Source organism: Meles meles, chromosome 17, assembly GCF_922984935.1.
Source record: "Meles meles chromosome 17, mMelMel3.1 paternal haplotype, whole genome shotgun sequence".
Lineage (NCBI taxonomy): Eukaryota > Metazoa > Chordata > Mammalia > Carnivora > Mustelidae > Meles > Meles meles.
Genome location: NC_060082.1, coordinates 56,217,564 through 56,240,109, shown reverse-complemented (window position 1 = coordinate 56,240,109; position 22,546 = coordinate 56,217,564). Strand labels below are relative to the sequence as shown.

At 52.4% G+C, this 22,546-nt stretch overlaps 1 protein-coding gene across 1 annotated transcript; it reads left to right on the top strand.

Moving 5' to 3' along the window:
• Positions 1-6,403: 6,403 nt before the first annotated feature.
• NENF (neudesin neurotrophic factor) lies at positions 6,404-16,828 on the top strand. Its single transcript, XM_045983294.1, has 4 exons — positions 6,404-6,657; positions 14,555-14,615; positions 15,367-15,470; positions 16,324-16,828. The coding sequence occupies exons 1-4, from the start codon at positions 6,481-6,483 to the stop codon at positions 16,498-16,500; spliced, it is 519 nt and encodes a 172-aa protein (XP_045839250.1). The 5' UTR covers positions 6,404-6,480; the 3' UTR covers positions 16,501-16,828.
• Positions 16,829-22,546: the final 5,718 nt, after the last annotated feature.

The window sequence follows — 22,546 nt, the reverse complement described above, 5'->3', positions numbered from 1 at the left end:
TGGGAGAGCCTAATCTATAAGTGCAAGAGGCAGTCTGGTGGTTTCTAACCATTAATAAATGTCTGCCAAACACTGTATATTACAAAGCACTTTCATTCATATTGTGCCCTGGATCCTTTTTTTTTTTTTTAAAGATTTATTTTTTTGACAGATAGAGATCACAAGTAGGCAGAGAGGCAGGCAGAGAGAGAGAGAGAGGAGGAAGCAGGCTCCCAGCCAAGCAGAGAGCCCGATGCGGGGCTCGATCCCAGAACCCTGGGATCATGACCTGAGCCGAATGCAGAGGCTTTAACCCACTGAGCCACCCAGGCGCCCCTGTGCCCTGGATCCTGCAAGGAACCCTGTGAGCTGGACATTTTGCTCCCTGTTTTACAAGGAAATTGAGGTACCTTGTTTCGGAAAGGATTTGGGCAAGGCAGTCATAAAGGGTTTTTTGTTTTGTTTCGTTTTGTTTTGTTTTTTAAGATTTTATTTATTTATTTGACAGAGAGAGATCACAAGTAGATAGAGAGGCAGGCAGAGAGAGAGAGGGAAGCAGGCTCCCTGCTGAGCAGAGAGCCCGATGCAGGACTCGATCCCAGGACCCTGAGATCATGACCTGAGCCGAAGGCAGCGGCTTAAACCACTGAGCCACCCAGGCGCCCTTGTTTTGTTTTGTTTTGAAATGAATATTATTTAATCCAGGAACAGACTACAGAATCCAAACACTTTCCATTATTCCTAGGGCAGACAGTTGGAGTCAGGATGTCTAGGTTTTTGTCCTGGCTCCCACAGGTTTTTGTTTGTTTTGGTTTTGTTTTTAAGATTTTATTTATTTGAGAGAGAGAGCAGAAGCAGGGCGGATGGGCAGAGGGAGAAGCAGGCTCCTCTCAGGCAGGAAGCCCAAAGCAGGGCTCGATCCTAAAGCCCCAGGATCAGGACTTGAGCTGAAGGCAGGTGCTTGACCAGCTGAGCCCTGACGTGCACCTCCCGAAGATCTGGTTAATACCCTGGGCCCTCCTATCTATGCCTAAACCCTGCCCTGCTCACAGGGCCTTACTGAGAGCCTACAGATCATGCAGCAAAAAACAAAAGTGCTGTTCCCCCGCAGCAAAAGCCTCTCCCGTCCTGGATGTGGTAGAGAATACGGTGTCTGGCTTGTAGCAGGGTGGATCTGTGGACTGAATCTTCCCCTCCTCCCACTGCCTGAACTGCCATTCTCTGTGGCCACCCCGGGCTGATCAGTGGTGAGGCAAATAGAGGTCACTTATGCTTTGGTGAATGCCGCTCTGTGTCCTGGGCAGCTGCAGCTCTGCGAGGCCCTGCACGCAGGCCACTCAGGGCCTCTTCTGTCTTCAGTAGTAACCACAGTAGCACCAACCACATCAAAGCCCCCTGGACCTCCAGAGTATTAGTGGAGGGAGGCCTCCCTCACCTCTTCTGACCATCCTCCCCCACCCTGGGTTCCCTGGTCTTGCATCTTTAATGGGACCATATACATAGCACATATACCATATATATTGTCGGTACTCAACAATGTTCAGTTTATGAATGGAACACTTATTTCAGTCATTTAACAGTTGCTTGCAAATTCAAAGGACGACAAACAACACTTTAGATTCCTAGCTGTGTTAATGCGAGGCTGGTGGACAGAACAGGTCACACAATCATAGAATTTTAGAGCTTGAAAGACCAGAAAAGTCTAGTCCAGCCCTATCGATCCTCTCTACTCTTTGTTGCTCGGACCAAACTGAAAAATTACAGAGTCCCGCATCTGAAGGAGATGCTAGTATATATTTAACATGGTATTAACACATACAGCACTGGGCCCTGGGACACAGAAACAAATGGGATACTCCCAGGTCCTTGCCCTTCTGGCTTTTCCATGCTAGAGCAGAGAAGCCATGAACACATAAATAGAATTTTCTGTACTAGCTGTTCCCAAGTCCTCTCCTCCCATTCTCTCATGAGCACACACGAATCAGGCTTTCATCCTCTCCGCTCCACCGAAATTCGGTTGTCAAGGTCACAAATGACCTCAGAGTTGTCAAATCAGATGTCCATTTCCCCATCCTCCTCTTTTTTTCATGAGTTGGCTTTTTTTTTTTTTTGGTATAGTTGTAACACAAGGTTACATTATTTTTAGCTGCACAACATAGTGATTCAACGAGTTTATAGGTTATGCTGTGCTTACAAGTGTAGTTGCCATCTGTCACCATTCAGTGCGATTACGAGATCATTGATTATATTCTCTCTCCCGTGCCTTTTATTCTGGTGGCTCATTCGTTCCATAACTGCCTCTCCCACTCCTCTTCCCCCATTTTGTCCATCCTCTCTGGCAACTATCATTTCGTTCTCTGTGCTTATAGGTATGATTCTGTTTTTTGTTTATTCATTTGTTTTGCTTTTTATCCCCTTTCTTGATCTGTCAGCTGCCTTGGCCTCAGCTGATCCTCTCCTCACTGTCTACTTTCCTCCTCTGGCCTCCAGGACCCCACATGCCTCCCCTTTGGCTCTCGTCTCACTCAAAGCTCTTTCTCAGCCTCCTTTGCTGGATTCTCCTCATCCCCTCAATTCTCCAAGATGGCATTCCCAAGCTAGGGCTCTGATCTCCCTTCAACTCCCTCCCTAGGGGCTAGGGAAATGGGCTCCTCTTTAGTTTCACAGTTTGAATTACCATCTAGATTCCAAAAGATCCTTGTTTTGGGTTGAATTGTGTCCTTCAAAAAGGTATGTTGAAGTCCTAACTTGGTACCTCAGAATGGGACCGCATTTGGAAATCGACGGCTGCAGAGGTGTTAGATAAAATGAGGTCATACTAAGTAAGGTGACCCCTTCACCTATTATGACTCAGGTCCTTACAACAGATGCAAGACGACGTGAAGAGAGACACACAGGGAGAGTGCCCTGTTATGGCAGCAAGAGAGATCCCAATGATGCCGCTGCCAACCAAGGTGACTTTAATCATTGCACCTGCTGCTTACAGGTGAAAGAAAAAACAAAAACTTTTCACATAGGGCCGACAGGCCTGTAGCTGGGTTTCCACTGAATTTAGTCAAGAGGAAGCACTGCTGGGAGATTAGAGGGGGTCAGGGCAGGGGAGAAGCCAAGGTTCTTCTTTTCTTTGCTCCCTGTTCCTGGCAGCATCCCTTCGATGGCTCCAGCCCCTGACGCAAAGGCTTTTTGTGGTTCTAGCTTCAGCTAAGGGACCCAGGCCCCCAGACTTTGAATACCACCTCCTCCTCCCTACTAAGGCTAGGATGTTGTTACTCTCCTGCTGTTTCTAATCTTCTCATTACCTCCGGGATTCTTCTCAGCCTCCTTCATCCCCCATGCAACCAATTATCTTATTAAAAGTTATTCTGTTTCTCTTTGAATAATTTCTATTCTCCTTGCAGGTGATTGATTCATTGGGGAAAATGAATCTGGGTTCAAGTAGGGAAGGGCAATCAGAGGAATGCCTAGAAAAATTCAAGGGCATGTGAGCATGATTCATACTCGGTGTCTCCGGGAGAGGAAGGGAGATCTGGTGAGTAGAAATTGTAGGGAGTGTCTTTGGGCTCAAAGAAGTTACTAACACATGGAACTGTAGAGAGAGAAAGGGCTCAGAGAAGCAGCACACTATAGGTCAGGGATGTTATTAAAGAACGTGCTGCATCATGACGGGGATGATACTCTATTCGAGGGCTTAGAAGGACCTCTCCTAACCTGGAGATCCTGCGACCCACGGGACACAGATTCTGCACGGAACAGCTTACACAGACTCTCACATCCGTGATCATTTTTGGTTTCGGCACAATTCCATCATGGAGGCAGCCTGGTGTGTTACTAACATGAAAACTGAGATTCGGAGGGCTGGTGACAGATCCTGTTCGGGTTGCTCTGCATGAGAAGTTCATTCTGTTGCTTGGATGAAATGTATGAGCATTTGATATGGTCACTGATGGAAGGTGTAGCCTGAGGGCTAAGGGGAGATGCTGGGAGGGGACCTGGGCTTCAATCTTGGCTCTACCACCCCCCTGTGACCTTGAGCAAGGTATTTAAGGTCTCTGCACTTCAGTTTCATTATCTGTAAAAACGGGCAGTGACACTGTTTCTTCATAGAGTGAGAGCAAGGACCAAATGAGTTAATACGCGTGAAAGTGCTGAGTCGGGCTTGTACATGGTTTGGTTTCTTTTGCCAGTACTCGCAGCCACAAAATGTTTGCAGGACCCAAGCACTCAGTCCTTGGTCCCTCCACCTTCCTATCCACGTGCATGACCCTGATGAGCTCAACTATTTTGTGGCTTTATTATTTTTTTTTAAGTTTTTTCTTTTTTTAAAAGATTTTACTCATTTCAGGGGCGCCTGGGTGGCTCAGTGGGTTAAAGCCTCTGCCTTCCGCTCAGGTCATGATCTCAGGGTCCTGGGATCGAGTCCGTCATCGGGCTCTCTGCTCAGTGGGGAGCCTGCTTCCTCCTCTCTCTCTTCTCTGCCTGCCTCTCTGTGTCTGCTTGTGATCTCTGTCTGTCAAATAAATAAATAAAATCTTAAAAAAAAAAGATTTTACTTATTTCGGAGAGAGAGCAGAGTGAGGGAGAGAAAGAGCACATGAACAGGGGTGGAGGGCCAGAGGACAGAGAAGCAGACTCCCTGAGGAGCAGGGAGACTGATGCTGGGCCCAATGTGGGGCTCGATCCTAGCACCCTGGGATTATGACCTGAGCCGAAGGCAGATGCTTAAACGACGGAGCCATCCATGTGCCCCCATTCTGTGGCTTTAAATACAACCTACATGCCAAAGATTCCATGATTTACATCTCTCGCCTGGAACTCTTCCTTCAAATCCAGACTCCTATAGCCAACTGTCAATCTGATACCACTTTGATATCTATGTGTTCTCGAACCCACCAAGCCTGGTCTTGAGCCTCTCCCCCCAGACCTGCTCTTATCACCATCTCTCCTTATCTTAGCAAGTGGCAAATCCATCCTTATGGTTACCAAAGCCAAAATCCTCTGGGTCATCCTGGACTCTGTTCTGTCTCCCTGACCACACGTCTCCTCTCAGTGGTCAGCAAATCCTGCCAGCCACACCTTCGAAACACATCTGAGACCCCCTACTCTATTCATCACCTGCATGGCTAGCACTCCGGCACAAGCCACCATCACCTCTCGCCTGGATAACTGGATTACTGCAGGGGCTCCCTGTTTTAGTCTGTCCTCAACACCACAGAGTCATTCCACTAACATTTTAACTTGTTCCTCTCCTCTATTCAGTAAGTGTAAAAGGCAAAATCCTTTAAAAGTGAGCTGTGAGGCCCCAAGAGACCTGCCCCTCACCCCACCTCCATTCCCTTTACCCCCTGACCTCCCAGACCTCATCTCCCTCACCTCTTCCTTCCCACTGTTTCTCCAGTAAGCGGAACACTGCCTTTCCTCCACATGTATGCACCTGTCTTCCCCTTTGCAAAGAACGTCCTCCCCCTCGGCTACCTCCCTTACCCCCTTTATACAAATACCTTCTCAGTGGGACCTTCCCTGGTCACCCTGTTTGTTTCTTTGTTTTGTAAGATTTATCTATTTTTTCTAGGGAGAGAGAAAGAGAAAGCACAAGCAGGGGGAAGGACAGAGGGAGGGAGTCTCAAGCAGACTGCCTACCGAGACCCAACTGCGGCTCTTGGAGGACCCATGAGATCCCCACCCGAACTGGCTCTGAGTCCGACTCTCAAACCACGGAGCCAACCAGGAGCCGCTGGTCAGCCCATTTAAAACTGCAGCCCCCCTAATGCTCCCTGTCCTTCGCCCTGCTTTTTCTCCCAACAGCAACGTCTGTATCTCATTCTTGTCCATTTCATCCATACAAGCCCATGGGATGTAAACTCCATGTGGACGCTGATGCCTTGTTCAGCGATGTGTTCCCAGTAACCTGCTACGGGAGGTCCTCAAAAAGTATTTGTTTTATAAATTAATGAAGGAGTCGTCACACAAATGCTAGCCCTTATTATTTCAGTGCAGATCCGCGCCACGCCCTACCCTTTGCAAAAATCCCCTTGGGGACATAACTGGAAAGGAAGAGAAATCAGCCAGAAGTAAAAGGGAACTTTTAAAAAGATTTTTAAGTAACTCTCTACACCCCAATGCGGGGCTGGAACAAACTTACACTCCCCGCCTCAAGCCCCCATCAAGAGTGGCATGCTCCACGACTGAGCCAGCCCCACTGAATAAAGCTGGGGTCCTGGTGTGCAAATACATCCTCCTAGGTGCTGGAGTGTGGGGCTGTGTCACCCACGTACCTACTCAACAACTACTGTCACGTAGGTCGCTCTCCGCACAGCCTCCAGTCCCCGGCAGCGGAGTCGGGAGCTCCAGCTGCGCGGTCCCGAGGGCGCAGCGGCGGGGAGGGCGGCGCGCGCGGCGGGGGAGGGGGGGGGCGGGGTTCCGGGGATACGGGGCGGGAGCGCGCTCAGGCCACCTCGCCGCCCAGGCCGCCCAGGCCACCCGGCCCTGCTCGGCGCGCGCACCATGGCGGGCCACGCGTCCCGGCGGCGGTTGAGGCGGCTGGCTGCGCTGGCCCTGCTCCTGGCGCTGGCCCCGGGGCCCCCGGAAGCCTGGGCCGGGCAGGAGCCGCGCCCCGCCGAGCCTGGCCCCCCGGTGAGGCTCTTCACGGAGGAGGAGCTGGCCCGCTACGGCGGGGAGGAGGTGAGCGGACGGGAGGCCGCGGGGGAGGCGGGGGCTCCGAGCTGGACCCCCGGCCTGCGGGTTTCCTCCTTCCGGACGGAAGGCCGCGCAGGGACCCGGGGAGTCTGTCCGAGTCGGGGCTGCGCAGACTTAGCCCCGGCCCCGAGCCCGCACGCCCCGTGCCCGCGCTGCCCCCTGCCTGCTCTCCGGCGAGCTGCTCCCCTGAGATGCGTTTCGGCTGGTGATCGGCCCCAGGAACCTCGGAACTTTGGAGGGGATAATGTTAGCATCAGCTGGGGGCCGACCCTTCCGCCTCCTCTGTGCAGTGAGTGGCGGGGGAGGGAGGGGGAAGTAAAACCTGTGGGGCCGACCCAGGGATGATCCAGGCTTCCCTGCACTTCCTGCCCCGACCTCAAACCCACTTTTACTGCCTGTGCTCTCAGCTGAGCAGGAGCTGGGGAAAGAGCAGAGGGGGAGACCGGAGGTTAAAGACAAAGACACCCTCCCCCCCCCGACACACCCACATCGGTCAGTAATCTGGAGGCGTCTAGGAAACTCCTCACAGTCCCCCGTGCCTTTGGGCTGCTGGGGTCCAGTGTGATGCCTGCGAAGCCTGGGAAGATGCTGCACTCCCCGGTAGAAGGGCCATAGTGGGGCCAATCCGGGAAGAAAGGGGGGAACGTTTGATGGGGAGATCACCCAATCATAGCATGTCAGCGTTGATAGGAACCGACATCCTGCTTTTACACACGGGGAAACTGAGGCATGTGCCAGTTAGGGGCAGAACGAGGAAGGGACCAATGTCCTCTTGTTAAAAACTTCCAGCCTGGGATCCCTAACCTCAAGTTAGCTTGCCTTAAATAGACCAGGTTTGAAAGGGGGGACGGGGTAGGGTGGTCAGAAACTTGGCCCTTAGGCAGTAATGGCTAGTTTGAATATCTCTGTATAAAGACGTTGGTTAGAAGCCTGAGTGGAGGGAAGACAGGGAGGGAGGAGGGATGACAGGGAGGGAGACAGGGATGTGACTAGATGTTAAGGGAAGCAGGGAACCAGATGACGTACAGGATCCAGGAATCGTTGCAGGAAAGAGTTAACGTAACAGGCCTACTCTCCTTAGGAAGGCCACTGGCAAGAGTGGCTGTTGGCTGATGTCTGGAATTCCAGGGTGTTCCACACTTCCCTAACAGATGAGGATGTCTCACTCTGGGCTCTTTATACAGTGTATTTATGTTGAACATTGCTGGGCAGAGGGGGCCTACATGGCCAGCTGCGAGTAAAAACCTTGGGCTCTGAGTCTCTCATGGGTAGAGACTAATGTTTTGGGCAGAAACATCGTGCACGTGGTGCTGCATTGTGTTGCTGGTGGAAGAGCTCTGCATGTGACCCTTCACGGGAGAGACTGAGCATGGGGAAATCCACCCCTGGATTCCTCTAGACTCTGCCTGTGTCCTTTTCCCTTACGATCTCGTATCCTTCTGTACAGTTGTCATACATGAGCTCTGAGTACAACTGTATGCTGAGTTCTGTGAGTCCTCAAAGTCAATCTTGAAACATGGGGGTGAACTTGGAGACCCTCAGCACAGAACCCAAGAGAAGAGAGAGTTCAAGGTCGAGGGTACTTGTAGCCACAGCTCCAGGGGCTGCAGGATGAGGACAGAGAAGAGACCCTGGGTGGTTTGTTTTTGTTTTTGGTTTTTTTTTTTTTGTTTTGTTTTGTTTTTATGCTGACATTACTGATACTTAACTAAGGGAAGGAAAGAGGGAAGCTTGAGGTGGGAACAGGGTAAGGAGAGAAATGTTTTGGGCGTCAATAGGCAGAGAGAGGACGAAGGTCAGGTAGAAGAGGGGCCGTTGAATACAGCTGAGTAGAGCCGTGCTGTTCTTTGAGCCACCCTAGAAGGTTCTGGTTTGTGCCTGTTGTCTGGGAAGAATTACTAATAGCACCCCCTTCACTCTCAGGAGTGTCACTGTTGATGAGACATTCATTATACGGTACCCGAGTTAGTTACGGTACCTTTGGATCATGCCTGCCTACGACTCCCTGTTCTTCGGGCTGCGGAGTCTTTGCAGCTATAAGATGCTTTTATCAGTCAGGGGTCCACCTGAAACAGAAACAGTAGAAGATAACATATTTGGCTTATTGCAAGGAATTGGTTTTTGTGATCATGGGCACCGGTCAGGCAAGTCTGAAGTCCATAGAGCAGGCCAGAAACCCCTGGGCAGTTGCTGATGCCCCAGCCCACCCGAGGAATTTCTTCTTCTACAGGGAAACCTTAATTCTGTTCCCAAGGCCTTTCAACTGATGCAGCTAGGCCCACCCAGATTATTCAGGATCATCTCCTTTATATGGAGTCAGCTGATTATAGATGTTAATCACATCCACACAGTATCTTCATACCGACACCCAGATACTGTAATTGATCAAAGTTGGCACGTAAAATTGACCATGACAATGGCCAACACAAGAGTGCCTAATCTATGTAGGGATTGTGTGATGATTAAATGAGATGGTGGTACGCAAAGGAGGATAGGCCTGCAGTAATCTTAGTGTAGTAAGCCATTATAAATCTTAGCTGCTACTTTTGTTAGCTTATTACTGAAGTTATAAGCAAGAGGTAGTGTAACAGGTCCATAATCCTCTTACGCATTCAAAAATCAAGCTCTGAACCCAGAAGAGGTTTTTTTTTTTTTTTTTTAAGATTTTATTTTTAAGTAATCTCTGTGCCCAACGTGGGGTTTGAATTTGCAAACCCAAGATTAAGAGTTGCGTGCTCTACCCACAGAGCCAGCCAGGTGCCCCACGAGGTCTTTTTTTTTTTTTTTTTTTTTAAAGTAAGTCATTTAATAGCAAAACCCAACCTGCTCTGAACTCCTTTGGTGACAGAACCTTGCCAGCACCGACACGAGTCTGTTTATAATCTCCATGGGTTGTACTTAGTGTGAATACTCATGTTCATGCTTTCCTGTGGAAGTGTTCATAGAGTTGATTACGGGGTGCTGCCTCGGACCCCCATAGGGAAGACGAGGTGAAGTTGAAGATTCACCTTGGTTCAGAGCGGATGTCATCCTCCACCCTCCAAGTGCAACACGATTTTTGCCATCCTCAGAAAATGTGTTTTCTTTTTTTTTTTTTATTTTATTTATTTATTTGGCAGAGAGAGGTCACAAGTAGATAGAGAGGCAGGCAGAGAGAGAGAGAGGGAAGCAGGCTCCCTGCTGAGCAGAGAGCCCGATGCGGGACTCGATCCCAGTACCCCGAGATCATGACCAGAGCCAAAGGCAGCAGCTTAACCCACTGAGCCACCCAGGCGCCCCAGAAAATGTGTTTTCCACCTTCACTGCATGGGAGGATACCAAGGGCAGAGAAGGTCACCCTGCCTGCCCCCAGCCCCACCTGATTTCTGGGCCTGGGACCAGATGGCGCCAGCTCTGTCAGTCACTATCCTAACCACTTTATTTATGTATTATTTTTTAAAGATTTTGTTTATTTGACAGACAAGAGATCACAAGTAGGCAGAGAGGCAGGCAGAGGAAGGGGGTGGGGAAGCAGGCTCCCTGCTGAGCAGAGAGCCCGATGCCCAGGACCCTGAGATCATGACCCGAGCTGAAGACAGAGGCTTAACCCACTGAGCCACCCAGGCGCCCCGATCCTAACCACTTTAAAGCACCAGCTCATTTAATGACCACCACAGCCTCACGAGGGAGGGGCTGTTAACTCATTTGTCAGTGGAGGAAGGAGGCATGGCGAGGTTAAGTAACTTGCCCAAGGTTACACAGCGAGGAGTCATCGAGGTGAACCAGGCACTGCTCCCTCAGGCCTGAACAAGGAAAAGCAACTACCAAGAGCACCCCTCTCCGTCCTTGCACAGTCCTAGAACCGTGCCAGGCAGTGACCGGCCCCACGGGGGTACCGGTTCTAAGAAGATACCAGCGTGCAAGCATGCCAGGAAATGTGGTTTGGCTGTGGGAGTTTATTTGGCGTAACTCTGGACCCTGAGCTGGCCGAGGCCCCCTAGGCTTCACGGTCATTCTTCGTAGATGGAATTGGTCTGTGCTCAGCACCAGCTGTCCTCGGAAATCTATGCTAAGGTCGGGAGGTGACAGGGTGACATTTGTTTTCTGCTTTTCTAAAACTGAATGATAGTGAGGGGTAGGACTGTACTTTCTCCAGAAAGATCATTCTTTCTGGAGGCTGGAAAGTAAGGAGGGGAAACCGCCCTCTCTAACCGTGCGGTCGAGTGACGGCTTGTAGACGGCTGTCTGTGTCAGCGTGTACTTTCTGCACCGTCCCCTAGGACACACGCACACAGCAAAAGTTCTGTCAAACAGTGCTTCTTCTTAGGACGTGTGATGCACACCGGCATTTTCTATTTTCTGTTCTATTTTAAACTTTTCCTTTTCTACTTCATTAAAAAAATTGGTTAGTAAGTCACTAAGTGAATCCACAATCCACTAATAGGTTACCGATGCCACGGCGGTCAGAAAAGAGCCTGGCCTCGGATCCTCGAGGGGGCCCCGTTATTTCTGCAGAAGGAAACATCCGCAGCAGTTTTCCTCTTTACAAATGAGGACCTTTGGCTCTGTCCTTGGCCCCTGGTTCAAGGGCGAGGTTGAAGGCTCAGGGGCCCGCCTTCCTGCCTGTACCCAGGCTCCAGGCTTCTCCCTCCCTCTCTTCACCCTGCTGCCTCGTCTGCTCTTCCGTGGTTGTTCTCGGGGCCCTCTCCTGGCCCTGCTTGACAGCAGGCGGGGAGGAGGGCCAGATGGTGAGGCAAGCCCAGGCCCTGAGGAGAAAGGCGAGGTCTCATTCATGCAGGGGCTCCCCTGGTTCCTGTCCATCTGGGTGCCTCTGACCCACTCCGTGCCTCACTGGTGGTCCTGAGTCTTGTGGATGAATTGCCCAGGCTCTCCTCACCCTGACCTGGTCCCAGGCAAGTGCGCTGTCTTCGTGCTGTGAGGCCCCTGATGGGGCATGGCCAGGGAGTGGAATGAACTTAGGTTCTAAGGCTCCAGAGACTGCTCTAATTCCCAATGGGACTCGGGGCAAGTCTCCTAACTCCCAGGCCTGGAGAGCTGCATCTGGAAAAATGAAGGTGTTGGATAATCTTCAAGGCCCTTTCAGCTTTAACTTCAAATGCCTCTAGAATCCTTATCTGTCACTTGGAAAGTACATTTTTTTGTCTGTCAAAATCTAGATTAAGGATCTGGGTAACTAACAAACTGCGAAGTGCTTCCTGTCTCTTGCCTTGGTTAATCCTCACAACAGCCTGGTAAGTGGATACTCTTATTATCTTATTACAGAGGGGGAAACTGCGGCACAGAGAGGTTAAGTAATTTGCCCAAGGCAACACAGCTCATAAGCCGTGGCTCAAACCCAGGTCTGTTTGACTTGAGGTGACTCCTCCTGTGGGCTCTTGGAAAAAGGCAGACCTCCCGCTGTTACTGCAGACCTGCTGCGTGGATGAAAAAAATGAAGCATCCTTCCAGGCGGATGAGAGGGTGCGGAGCATGTGTGTCTTTATCTGTCTCCAGGGACATTTGTATTTCGGAGTCTGCATTTCTGCAAGACTCCACTCACCCTCTGTCTTCTCAGTTATCTGAGTTCCCCCCGGGGCCTGGAAACCGTGCCCACTGCTCTGCTGCCAGGGGACTCCCAGCTCCACAGGCCTGCAACGACCCCCCAGCCCCACTCCCAGTGCACTGGACAGTTCACCGATAAGGCCATTCCTCTCTCTGGAATGCCTGTAACAACATTCCTTTCTGCCCTTTTGCTGGGACATCTTCTTTGCCCCGACACCTTCAATGTATGATTTCATGAGGAGACAAATATTTAACTGTTGGACTTGAGGGTGTTAGTGAAAAGATGCCCGTGGTTCTAGTTTATGTACGTGAATGTCACGTTTCTATGCCTCTTTGCACACAAGGAAGGAGTAACATATTCAAGGAAAAGCATCAGGATGGAAAATATGACCAAATGCCATGGGTAAAATTATAACTGTTAAAATAGTGTTTAAATTGAAATAATATGTTACCCCACTTGATAAGCTATTGAAGTCAAGAAATACATAATCACAGTGAAAGAAAGGCCGTATAAAAAAAAAAAAAAGCAGGCTGCTGGCTGGTTAAGCCATGCTTTTTTAAAATGACCCATATTGGGGTGCCTGGCTGACTCAGTAGGTAGAGCGTGCAACTCTTGATCTTGGGGGTGAGTTCGAGCCCCACATGGGTGTAGAGATTATTTTTAAAAATCTTTAAAAAAAAATTTAAAATAGGGGCACCTGGGTGGCTCAGTTGATTAAGCCTCTGCCTTCAGCTCGGGTCATGATCCCAGGGTCTTGGGATTGAGCCCCGAGTAGGGTCTCTGCTCAGCGGGGAGTCTGCTTTTCCCTCCCTCTCTGCCTGCAGCTCCCCCTGCTTGTGCACGTGCTCTCTCTCTCCCACTCTCTCTCTCCCCCACTGTGTCAAATAAATAAAATTAAAATCAAATAACTCTTGGTTGAAGTGGAGCACATGCCCACCAAGTCAACAGAAGTTCTGGAGACTGTCTGTCCGGAGGTGACAGAGACTAATAACCAACCACTCACTGAGCTCCTGCGTGGGGCCTACTGTGTGCTCACCTCCGCTGTGTCCTTCAGCGTGCCTGCAAGGTCATTGGGTGTTATCCATACCTAACGGTCAGAGAAACTGAGGCCTGTGAAGTTATGTGATGGTGAGATCCACTTCCTCGGCCGAATTGCTTACCTTCCCTGAGCCCCAGCTCCTCTCTCTGTGAAATGTAGTCATGAAAACTTGACCTTAAGTCCCACAAGGGCAAGAAGCTTAAGGCCCATGCCTAGAGGAGACCAAGCAGTGTGCCCTCGGAAATCTAGAGATTTCTGTGTACCCGGCTGCAGCGGCCTCCTTCACCCCGGCCTAGGAGCCAATGGTTGGTGTCCCCATACCCTCAACGGGGCTGAGACAAAGGAGGCCCGGTCTTGTGTGTCCTGGAACGTGCCAGTTGCTGCAGCCCGAGTCCACCCTGATGGTAGTTAGGAAATTCTTGCCATCTGTTTTTGCATTGTTCTCTTTGGTGGTGGTGGTGGGAGGGGATAGGAATTTGAAGATAACATTTTATCCCTGTAAATATAGCAAAAAATATACGATGAGACTGTGAGCACTTTGGGGAGACAGCATTGCTTGCGTATTTCTAGCACTGTAAATGGTTTTTTGAAGAACAGACTGCTTACATTTTTAATAAGTGATGATGTTGTTCATGTACTTTGGTCCAGGAACATAACTCACCAAATTATAAAGTAGCTAATAGAAAGATACTCATAATCCTGCCATTGATGGTTTTAAAGAATTGGAAAGAGCCCAAATACCCAAAATAGAAGAAGAGCCAAACCAACAGGTACACAGTATCGCTAATATAAAATAGCGCTGTGTTAGTGACAACCAGTTTGGTTATTTCAATACGTGGGAATGTTTATATAAAGCAATATTACTTGTAAGAAGCAAAATATAAAATCGATCATTTATACTGATTGCATCCATGTAAGTACATTAACCAAGATGAAAGGAGATTTGGGCTGATTTTAAAAATTCACCATTTAACGTACTTTGAATTTTTATCTATGTAGATTTGCTTCGGTCCCTGGGATTTTCTTTCTTTCTTTCTTTCTTTTTTTCACAGAAAGGTATTGCCATGGGCTTGTCATGATACTTTGTCACTTTTCCTAAGTTTGTGAGTGGACGTGACATTGGGCAGGCAGGGGCAAGCTCCTGATGGGACGAGCTGGCTGAGGACTGGCTCAGGGATGGCCGCTTTGTACCTTCCGCCGCTGCTGTCTGCACAGCCTGTGGTAGGAAGGGATGCGGCCAGCTTGGGCAGGAGGAGCGGAGATCTTGGGCTTCCTTCAACAGCTTCTCTCCTGCTTTCTAGGAGGATCAGCCCATCTACATGGCAGTGAAAGGAGTGGTGTTTGATGTCACTTCTGGAAAGGGTAAGTGGCTCGGCTTTATGAATCCTTACTTCTGGGGAGCTCGGCAGCCAGAGCGGGCACTGGATGTGTGAACAAAGTGAGGGGACACTGGCCAGGTCCTTTTCCCTCGGACGGAGCTAACATTCTTCGTCCGTGCTGTACTTCCACAGTGGTTTTCTAATGCTGTCATGCTCCTGCTCAAAAGCCCTCCATGGCTCCCGGCTGCCTATGTCATCAAATTCCAACTTGATGTTTTTACCATGGCTGAAGCAGTGAGAGGAAAAGTGTTGCTTTGCAAGGTGTTGGGATGACAGAACATGACAGAACATTTTAATGTCACTTCATGGTTTCTCTAGTGGTAATTACCGATGATATCATGGCAGTTTTGTTATGGTTCATTGTTACCTGATACCAAACAAAAGATGCTGAACCGAATAGACTTGGCTGCCACCAACATTTAAGAAGACTGAACATTCTTCCTGTTTGCATTTTAAATATTTTTAAGAGATTGTTTTCATTCCGTATTTTTTAAAAATCACCTTTCGGTCCAGCATGTGTGACTTATTCCAAAGTCTGCATTAGTGGAACCCAGACTGATGGCAGGGGCTGGCTTATTGGGCTCCATGTCTTCTCTGCTTCCCCTCTCCTTGGGCCTGGAGGCTTCGGCAGCCCCGGACTGGGCTCAGAAGCCCCCTCCCCCGCCACAGACAGTCTCCTTGCTGCTTGGCGTGCACGTCCCCACTCACGTCCTCTCCCTTCTTCTCCACTGCAGAGTTTTATGGGCGAGGAGCCCCCTACAATGCCTTGACTGGGAAGGACTCCACCAGAGGGGTGGCCAAGATGTCTCTCGACCCCGCAGACCTCACCCATGACACTGTGAGCCAGATTATGAGCCTTTGTCACAATGTCCCACCTGCCTTGGCCATGGCCTTTTTCACCTGGGCAATAGCAAAGCTTCCTAATTAGCCTGTTGATCTTCCGTCCACTCAGTGCGGCCAACTGTTTTCTTGAAGTAGAGATCTTACTATGCCGCTCTACTCAGCAACCTCCCAGACTCCCCAGTACCTACAGAGTCACGTCCAAGCTCCCGTTGAACTCGGGACCTCCGCAGTTTGGCTCCAGCCTGCCTGGGCAGCCCATCCCCCTTGCAGTCCGCACCCGCCACCCCCAGGCTCGTAGGTTTGCTGTTGGTCTCGGACACCCATTCCCCAGGCCGCTGTGGGCAGGCACAGGGTTGAGAAGCAGAGTGCCCCGTGCTCGTGCTCCTGTGGATGAGCAAACAGCATTGACAGGAGCCAGTCGAGGGCCTCAGACATCCCAGCAGGGGGGCCGGCATTCACCCAGCTGTGCTCCGATGAGTCAGACTCACAAACCACAACATTACAGGAGCCAAGGAAGGGGGAGGGTGTATGACTCTGTCCTGGGAGAGGTCAGAGGGCCGGGAAAAGGAGGTGGGTGCAGACTGCGTAGAGCGTACCCCACCCGGCCTCCAGGCCCTGGAGTCTTGAATTCCCACATCAGTCAAACAGCAAGTGGCTCCCGCCCCACCATCCCCCGACACAGGGTTGGTTCTTGAAAAGTTGGTTGGTTAGTTGAGGTACGTTTTCGCCGGCATTAGGGGTGTGGGGGCAGGGGGGGGCGGGGTGGTGAGAGTCCAGGGCAAGGCGTGACTCACCCATCCCACCCCCCCCCCCCCCCCCCCCGTGTCGCTTGGGCTTTTCTCCCCAAGACGGGCCTCACGGCCGAGGAGCTAAAATCCCTAGACGACGTCTTCACCAAAGTGTACAAAGCCAAGTACCCCATCGTGGGCTACACGGCCCGGAGGATTCTCAACGAGGACGGCAGCCCCAACCTGGACTTCAAGCCCGAAGACCAGCCCCATTTTGACACAAAAGACGAGTTTTGATATTCCATCCTGGGAGCGTGTTCCTGAAGGGGGGCGGGGCAGGGAGACCATCAGCTGCCCCAAGCCTCTGGGCACCCGGACCCAAATAAAGCAGACGTTGAACCGGGAACCCTGAATGCCTGTTATTGTCCTCGGTCGAGTGTTCTGTCCTCGTGGCACCCCCCACCCCCGCACACTGGCCAGGCCGGTGGGGCCGGGAGCCCCCTCGGTGTCACGGTGGAAGTGACTGACTTCTTCTCTAGATTTCTGTTTTCTTGTACTTGAACCAGATTTGCCATGACCATGTTTACTTTAGAATAAGCACGAAAATAAACTTCGTATTTTTCACCAGAGAAGAATTCTTCCCCACACGCCCTCTCCCTGAGGCCTCATCTGCTCCGCGGGCAGGGGCAGCCTTGTGCGAGCTCCGCCCCTTCACAGTCCTGCCTGCAGTGTCCCCACCCCTGAGGGACCGTCGTCGTCACCGTCCCCACCAGGGCAGGAACAGGGAGGATGCCTGGGAGCGGCAGGGGTGGTGAGGGGGGCGCTAGAGGGGCTGGCTCGGCATTTCCACCAGGACAGAGTGACCCCCTGACTGGCTTCAGCCCCATCTGGGCTGGAAAGTGGTGCCCAGGGCCAGGGCCCTGTGGCCAGAGCCCGGCCTGGACGTTGCCCCAAACTTGGTAAGGTCCACGCAGCACGCGGGACTCAGGTTAGATTCCATAAGGATTTCATTCCTTTTGAGGGGGGATTTTTTTCCCCTCTAAGGGACACTGGCCCTGTCTGAAGACATTTTTATATGTTTGGTTGTCACAGCTGTAGGATTCTACCGGTAGCTCGCGTTAAACAGCCTACAGTGCACAGGACAGCCCTCCCTCCCCAGACCAAGAACCTCTGGCCCAAAGGGTCTCATGTGTTGAGGCTGAGAAGCGCCACATTAAACTCATCCTGGAAATTTTATAGTAGAGATGAATTTCTTTGACAGAAACTAAATAGCATCTCCTCCCAAGAGAGAATTTTTACATTAAGCAGAAGAAGCTCCTAAGGGGACTGACTTCAAAATGCTGATGCTGGGGCCCAGCCCCAGGGCCCCAGATTCTGGATTTCTAGAACATGGCCCAGGAGTTGCATTTTTAGTGCGCACCCCGCCCCCTGGGAGACGGTGACATGGATGGGCTCGGACAGACTTTGAGAAACGTTACCTTCTGTCTCACCCGTCACCTCGGGGAGAACCTGCCAGAGCCTTTCTGAGGACCAGGTTTGACCTCCGCCTTGTTCTTCCGAGTGTCCAGACTAGAGATTCTCCCGGTGAACTGTGGCGTCCCACTCAGAAGCTGGGAGCTTGGTGACCACCCACCCAAGAGTAAAGGGCCTGGAACTTATCAGACAGGACTCTTTGGCCTGGAATTCAGAAAGTCCTTCGTGTGGCCAAGGTGGTCTGTACCCGGACACGTGGCCCCAAAAGCGAATGACGCGTGAGTGCACACAGATGGTTACAAGTCTCTGGAAACACCTGAGTGAGGGCTTTTTTTACCTGACACCCACTACCCACTTCCTGCCTTACCAGCAGTGATGGGGGAGGAGTCCCTGCCTTAAAGACTGGGCTGCAGGCTGGGAACTTTCCAGGACCACTGTCCTCCACTCTTCTCTTCCCCTTGATGCCCCCCACCCCACATCAAAGCACAGTTTCCCTCAAGGCTTCAGGCTCCCCACTCCTGGGGCAGTTCTGTCCACTTCGCTGCCCTACACCCCAGCAAGGGCTTCTCTGAATCAATGTGTCTCATTCAGAGATTCTAGGACAGAGCACCCAGAAACCCACCCACACAGGGTGGGCGCAGCTCAGGGAAGGGAGACCGGCTGGCCTGGGGATCAGTATCACGGTGTGCCTGCAGGACCCAAAGCCCGCTGCCCCATTTACCCCTGCTCCCTACTCCCACACTGGCTTGTCATGTTTTCTTTGCTTTCAAGGCTTCTATCCTTGCAAGACTCTGTTTCAACCCACCTCCGGGGTTTCCTATAGCTTAGCACTCACCTGCTTGGCTATAACTGCCTCCTTATGAGCCCGTCTCCCCCAAACAGGAGAACCTTGAGGGCCCAGCACAGACCCTCACTGACGTGGCCAACCTTGCTAGACTTGCCAGTGTTGGCACTGAAAACTCTGCACCGCAGGAAATCCTGCAGTCAGGAGCGAAGCTGGGGGACCAAACTGTGCCAACCGCTGAGGCCAGGCCTCCTCCCAGCGGCGGGACTCCAGACATCATGGGAGGCCTGTGCCAGCCTGGGATGAGGAAGGAAGAGAGGAGTTATGATTCCTTACCCGGGAGAAGAGGAGGCTGAAGGAAAGGCAATGGGAGATTGGACAGGGGTTGGGTTCTTAACCAGGCCCCACCTAAGTTCAAGTTCAATCTCTCAGAGGGGACGCTCCACGCCCGGTCTACAGTAGGTGCCCTCACATCAGAGTGTGGGTGATACTGACGGGATTGGTTAACTCCTTTCCTAAATCTAAGTTCCTTCCAGGAGGAGCCACCCGTCCGTGGCCTCTCTCGGGGGCCATGGAGCTCCTCCTGCTTCATGTTCCCTTGTACCCCGGGGTGCTGCTCAGTTCCCGCCCTCGGTGCTCCCGGCCTGCCGCCACACAGACCTTCTTCCCAGGCAGGCGGCACAAGCCAGCTCCCTTGCGTAGCAGAGAAGAAGGGGCTTAGAGGCAGGAAACAGGGCCCTGAAGCAAGGAGCCCTGTTCTCTGTTCAGAAAATAAGACCACCAAGCACTGAACGTTCCAGAGGGGTGAGTGCTGGAGCTGACCAGCAATCTAGGTCCTAGAGGCGAGGTCATGCAGAGGGCGTCTGGCGCAGGTCCCAGCCTGACCCTGGACAGGAAAGCCTCCAGACTCAGACCCCTCGGTCCTTCTCGACACATCTACCATCTACTCCATCATTAGCTTCTAGGGGAAAAGCTAGGGTCTGAATATAGCGACCTCCCCCTCCGCTTTGGCTTCCTTCAAAAGGCTGCTTCTCAAAGCCCCCAGTCTCCAAAAAGCATGGCCTGCTGGGGGCAATGTCTGCTCCTGAAGTGCTTCTGCAAAGGGCTGAAGCTGGAAATCCATGCCTAGAACCCAGTCTCCACCAGGCGGAGAGTGCCCTGACCCCGGGCCCTCCCCAGGGATCCCTGTGATTCCTAGAGACCACCTACAGAGCCCGACTCTGAGGGAGGGCAGCTCCAGGGCACAAAGGCTGCACAGGCTTTTCCAGAAAGGGCAGGCAGCCTGCCTCCGGGTGGCAGGGAACCTGGCCAGGCAGAGGTTGGCCCTGCAGACGTCCGCCCAGGACATCCCACGTAAGCACAGCCTCGAGAATTATTTAATACCACGATGTGTCGCTCACCTTTCATGTTCCCATTCGCAGCCTGTCGGCCCCCCACGTGTGGTGGCATCTCTCAGTGCCAAGTTCAGCCGTTTTCCCCTGGGGCTTCTCTGCCAAGCGAGCCATCTAAGCCATTCTAGGGCACTCCAGCCGGCAAGGGCAAGGAGTTAACGTCCCCGCCCCTGGAACCACCCCTCCACCAAGAGGGCTGGAGTCTGCAGACCTCTCCCCCCACTGAGGCTCCTGAGAGGGTCTCCGGTGGGACCGTGGGACCGAGCCCCAGCCGCCCACAGAGGTGATCCGCACAGTAACGCCCCCTGGAACTGGCAGAGCGTCCTTCCCTGTGTCACTCTCCTCAGTCCCCTGGGCCTCAGCCCAAGGATCATCTCCCAAATGTCTGTCCCTGCGCACCAGCCCCTACCCAGCAGGGGCACAACCCAGGGTAAGACTCCAGTTGACTTCCTCAGACTCCAAACTCGAGTTTGCTGGTAACACCTCACACCTGTGCGCACTTAACAGTTTCCGAAGTCGCGTTCCTGTGACCACAGCTGTGTAAGTAATGACCCCCAGAACTTACTGGTGTGCAATGGCTCCTCCTCGTGCTGGGAGGTGCGGTGGCCAGTGATTCTGGGAGGGTGCCGTTGGGGATGCTGGTCCGTCCCTGCTGTCTGGGGCCTCCGCCAGAACAAAGAAGCGGGGCTCGCTCCCGTTTCCCGGGGGTGGAGCCGATCCTGGGCAGGAAGTTCCATTCCTCTCCACGCATGACTTCTCAGGCAACTGGGCTGTGCCTCCTTTTGTGACCTGATCACTAGCGTCAGGCAACGTCATCTCCACACCTCATGGCAGCCACGGAGTCCGCGCAGGGTCAAGGCACACCAGGCCTAATTGGGAAAATATGACCTGCCGCAGGCTCCTTGCCCCTGATCTCATGAGATTCTTACAGAAGAAAATACTCTTGTTTTCAGGTTTCCTGTGTTTAGCTTGATTGCCCGGCACGTGGCAGGTGTGCAGTCCATTGCTTCTGTCCTGTGGGGAGAGACAGGTTTCGGGGTCAGACTGATGGGTACGAGTCCCAATGTCACCGCTTACCGCCTCTATAATCCCAGGTGAGTTATTGAGCTTCCTAGAGCCTCAGTTTCCTAATGTTTGAAACGAGAGCCCAAACGCCCACGTCACGAGGCTGCGGCTAGCACTGGATGTACGGTGCCGCAATGCCCCGAGCAGATTCCCAACCCCTGCCGGGTGCCCACGTCCTCTTTGCCCCTTCCCCTCCCATTCCACTCAGGACTGAATGCTTCTCAGACTTCCCAGCAGGTTCACAGACCGACATGAGAAGAAATTGTCAGTTATGCGTCCAGGGTCTGGGCGATGGGCTGGGTGGGAGAAATCAGGGTGCCCAGCTTCAGGCCATTCTCGTCCCCTCCCCAGATACTTGCTGCTCAGCCCAGAACTTTGAACAGTAACCCAGCTCCCCTGATGGCATCTCCCTCCCACAGTTTAGGCTCTTTGGTTTCTCAGATGCCCTGGAGATTCTCCCAGAGTCCCAAGGGCCGTGGGGAAACACCTGCCCACCTCCCCGGAGAGTACTGCCTGGACCACTGTCTTGCTGCCCGAGGCCTAATATCAGGTGTGCCTTGGTGGGTCCCCTGTGGTGCAGCTGGTCTCACCCCTTCCCCACCACACCCGATGGTCTGGGTGCCTGCCGACCATTCAGTTCCCCTGGGGTTGGGCCCTACCTCACTTTCTAGAAGTTAGGTGACTTCCGTTCCAGAAGATGCCTTACTCACAATGTCCCCGGGCCCTTGCACATGCTGTTCCCTCTGCCTGGAAGGCTCTGCCAACTAACTGCCTACTCTATCACTTCCCTCTTGCCCGAATCACCTACGATACCTTGTCCTGGCTTAGACAACATCTCATCAAGGAAGCTTTCCCAGACCCCGCCCTGCCAAGATGGTGCCGCCTCAGCACCGGTTCTGCTGCCCCATGACTGTTTTCATTTGTCATTCTTGCCCCCAGCCCTGTTCTCGCTGTCTCACCAGTACCTAGTGCGATGAATGCCCGGCATCTCCTGTGCTTGACAGGCGAATGAGAGGATGAATGCATTGGTTCTCCCACACGTGGGGTACCCCTCGCCTCGGTGACCCCCCCCCACCCTTCACTCGGGGATGTAGGTCTGAATTCTGGGCCCCATCCCGGGCCAGCACCACAATGCCCACCCCCTGACCAAGGTCTCCAACAGAGCCCACGGGGCATCACCTCCTCCTGGACCAACCATGCCTGAGCCTTTCCAAGGCCCCGTCATGTGGGCAACATACAAAAATAGTCAGTGGTTCCCCTGGCAACCACCACGGCAGATGGTAACCGGCACGGACAGTCTTGGAAAGCCTGGAGGCCGGGAGGAAAAGGAAGCCTGCTCCGACGGGTAGCTCTCCTGTCTGGGCCAGGCAGGGGGCCATCCAAGCTGCCTCTCTTCCCCTCTTGGCTTCCTGGGGACCACCTGTTCTGAAGCCCAAAGGGAAAAAATGGGCTAGGGGAGTTGCCCATCTGTCCGTATCATATGCATCCCTGGCCGTCCCTGAGTTGTGCCTCTGTCCCCTCCCGGTGGGGTCAGTGAGTCCTCCTCTGGCTGCCCTGCCTTATCAAGATGAGGTCACCAGCAGGAGACTCAGTCTTGCTGCCAGAGGCCTCATTTCAGGTGTGGCCATTG

Coding starts and splice junctions, on each gene's coding strand:
- NENF (XM_045983294.1), top strand. CDS start 6,481: ATGGCGGGCCACGCGTCCCGGCGGCGGTTGAGGCGGCTGGCTGCGCTG. Junction 14,616..15,366: donor TGATGTCACTTCTGGAAAGG/GTAAGTGGCTCG, acceptor TCTCCACTGCAG/AGTTTTATGGGCGAGGAGCC. Junction 15,471..16,323: donor CAGACCTCACCCATGACACT/GTGAGCCAGATT, acceptor TTTCTCCCCAAG/ACGGGCCTCACGGCCGAGGA.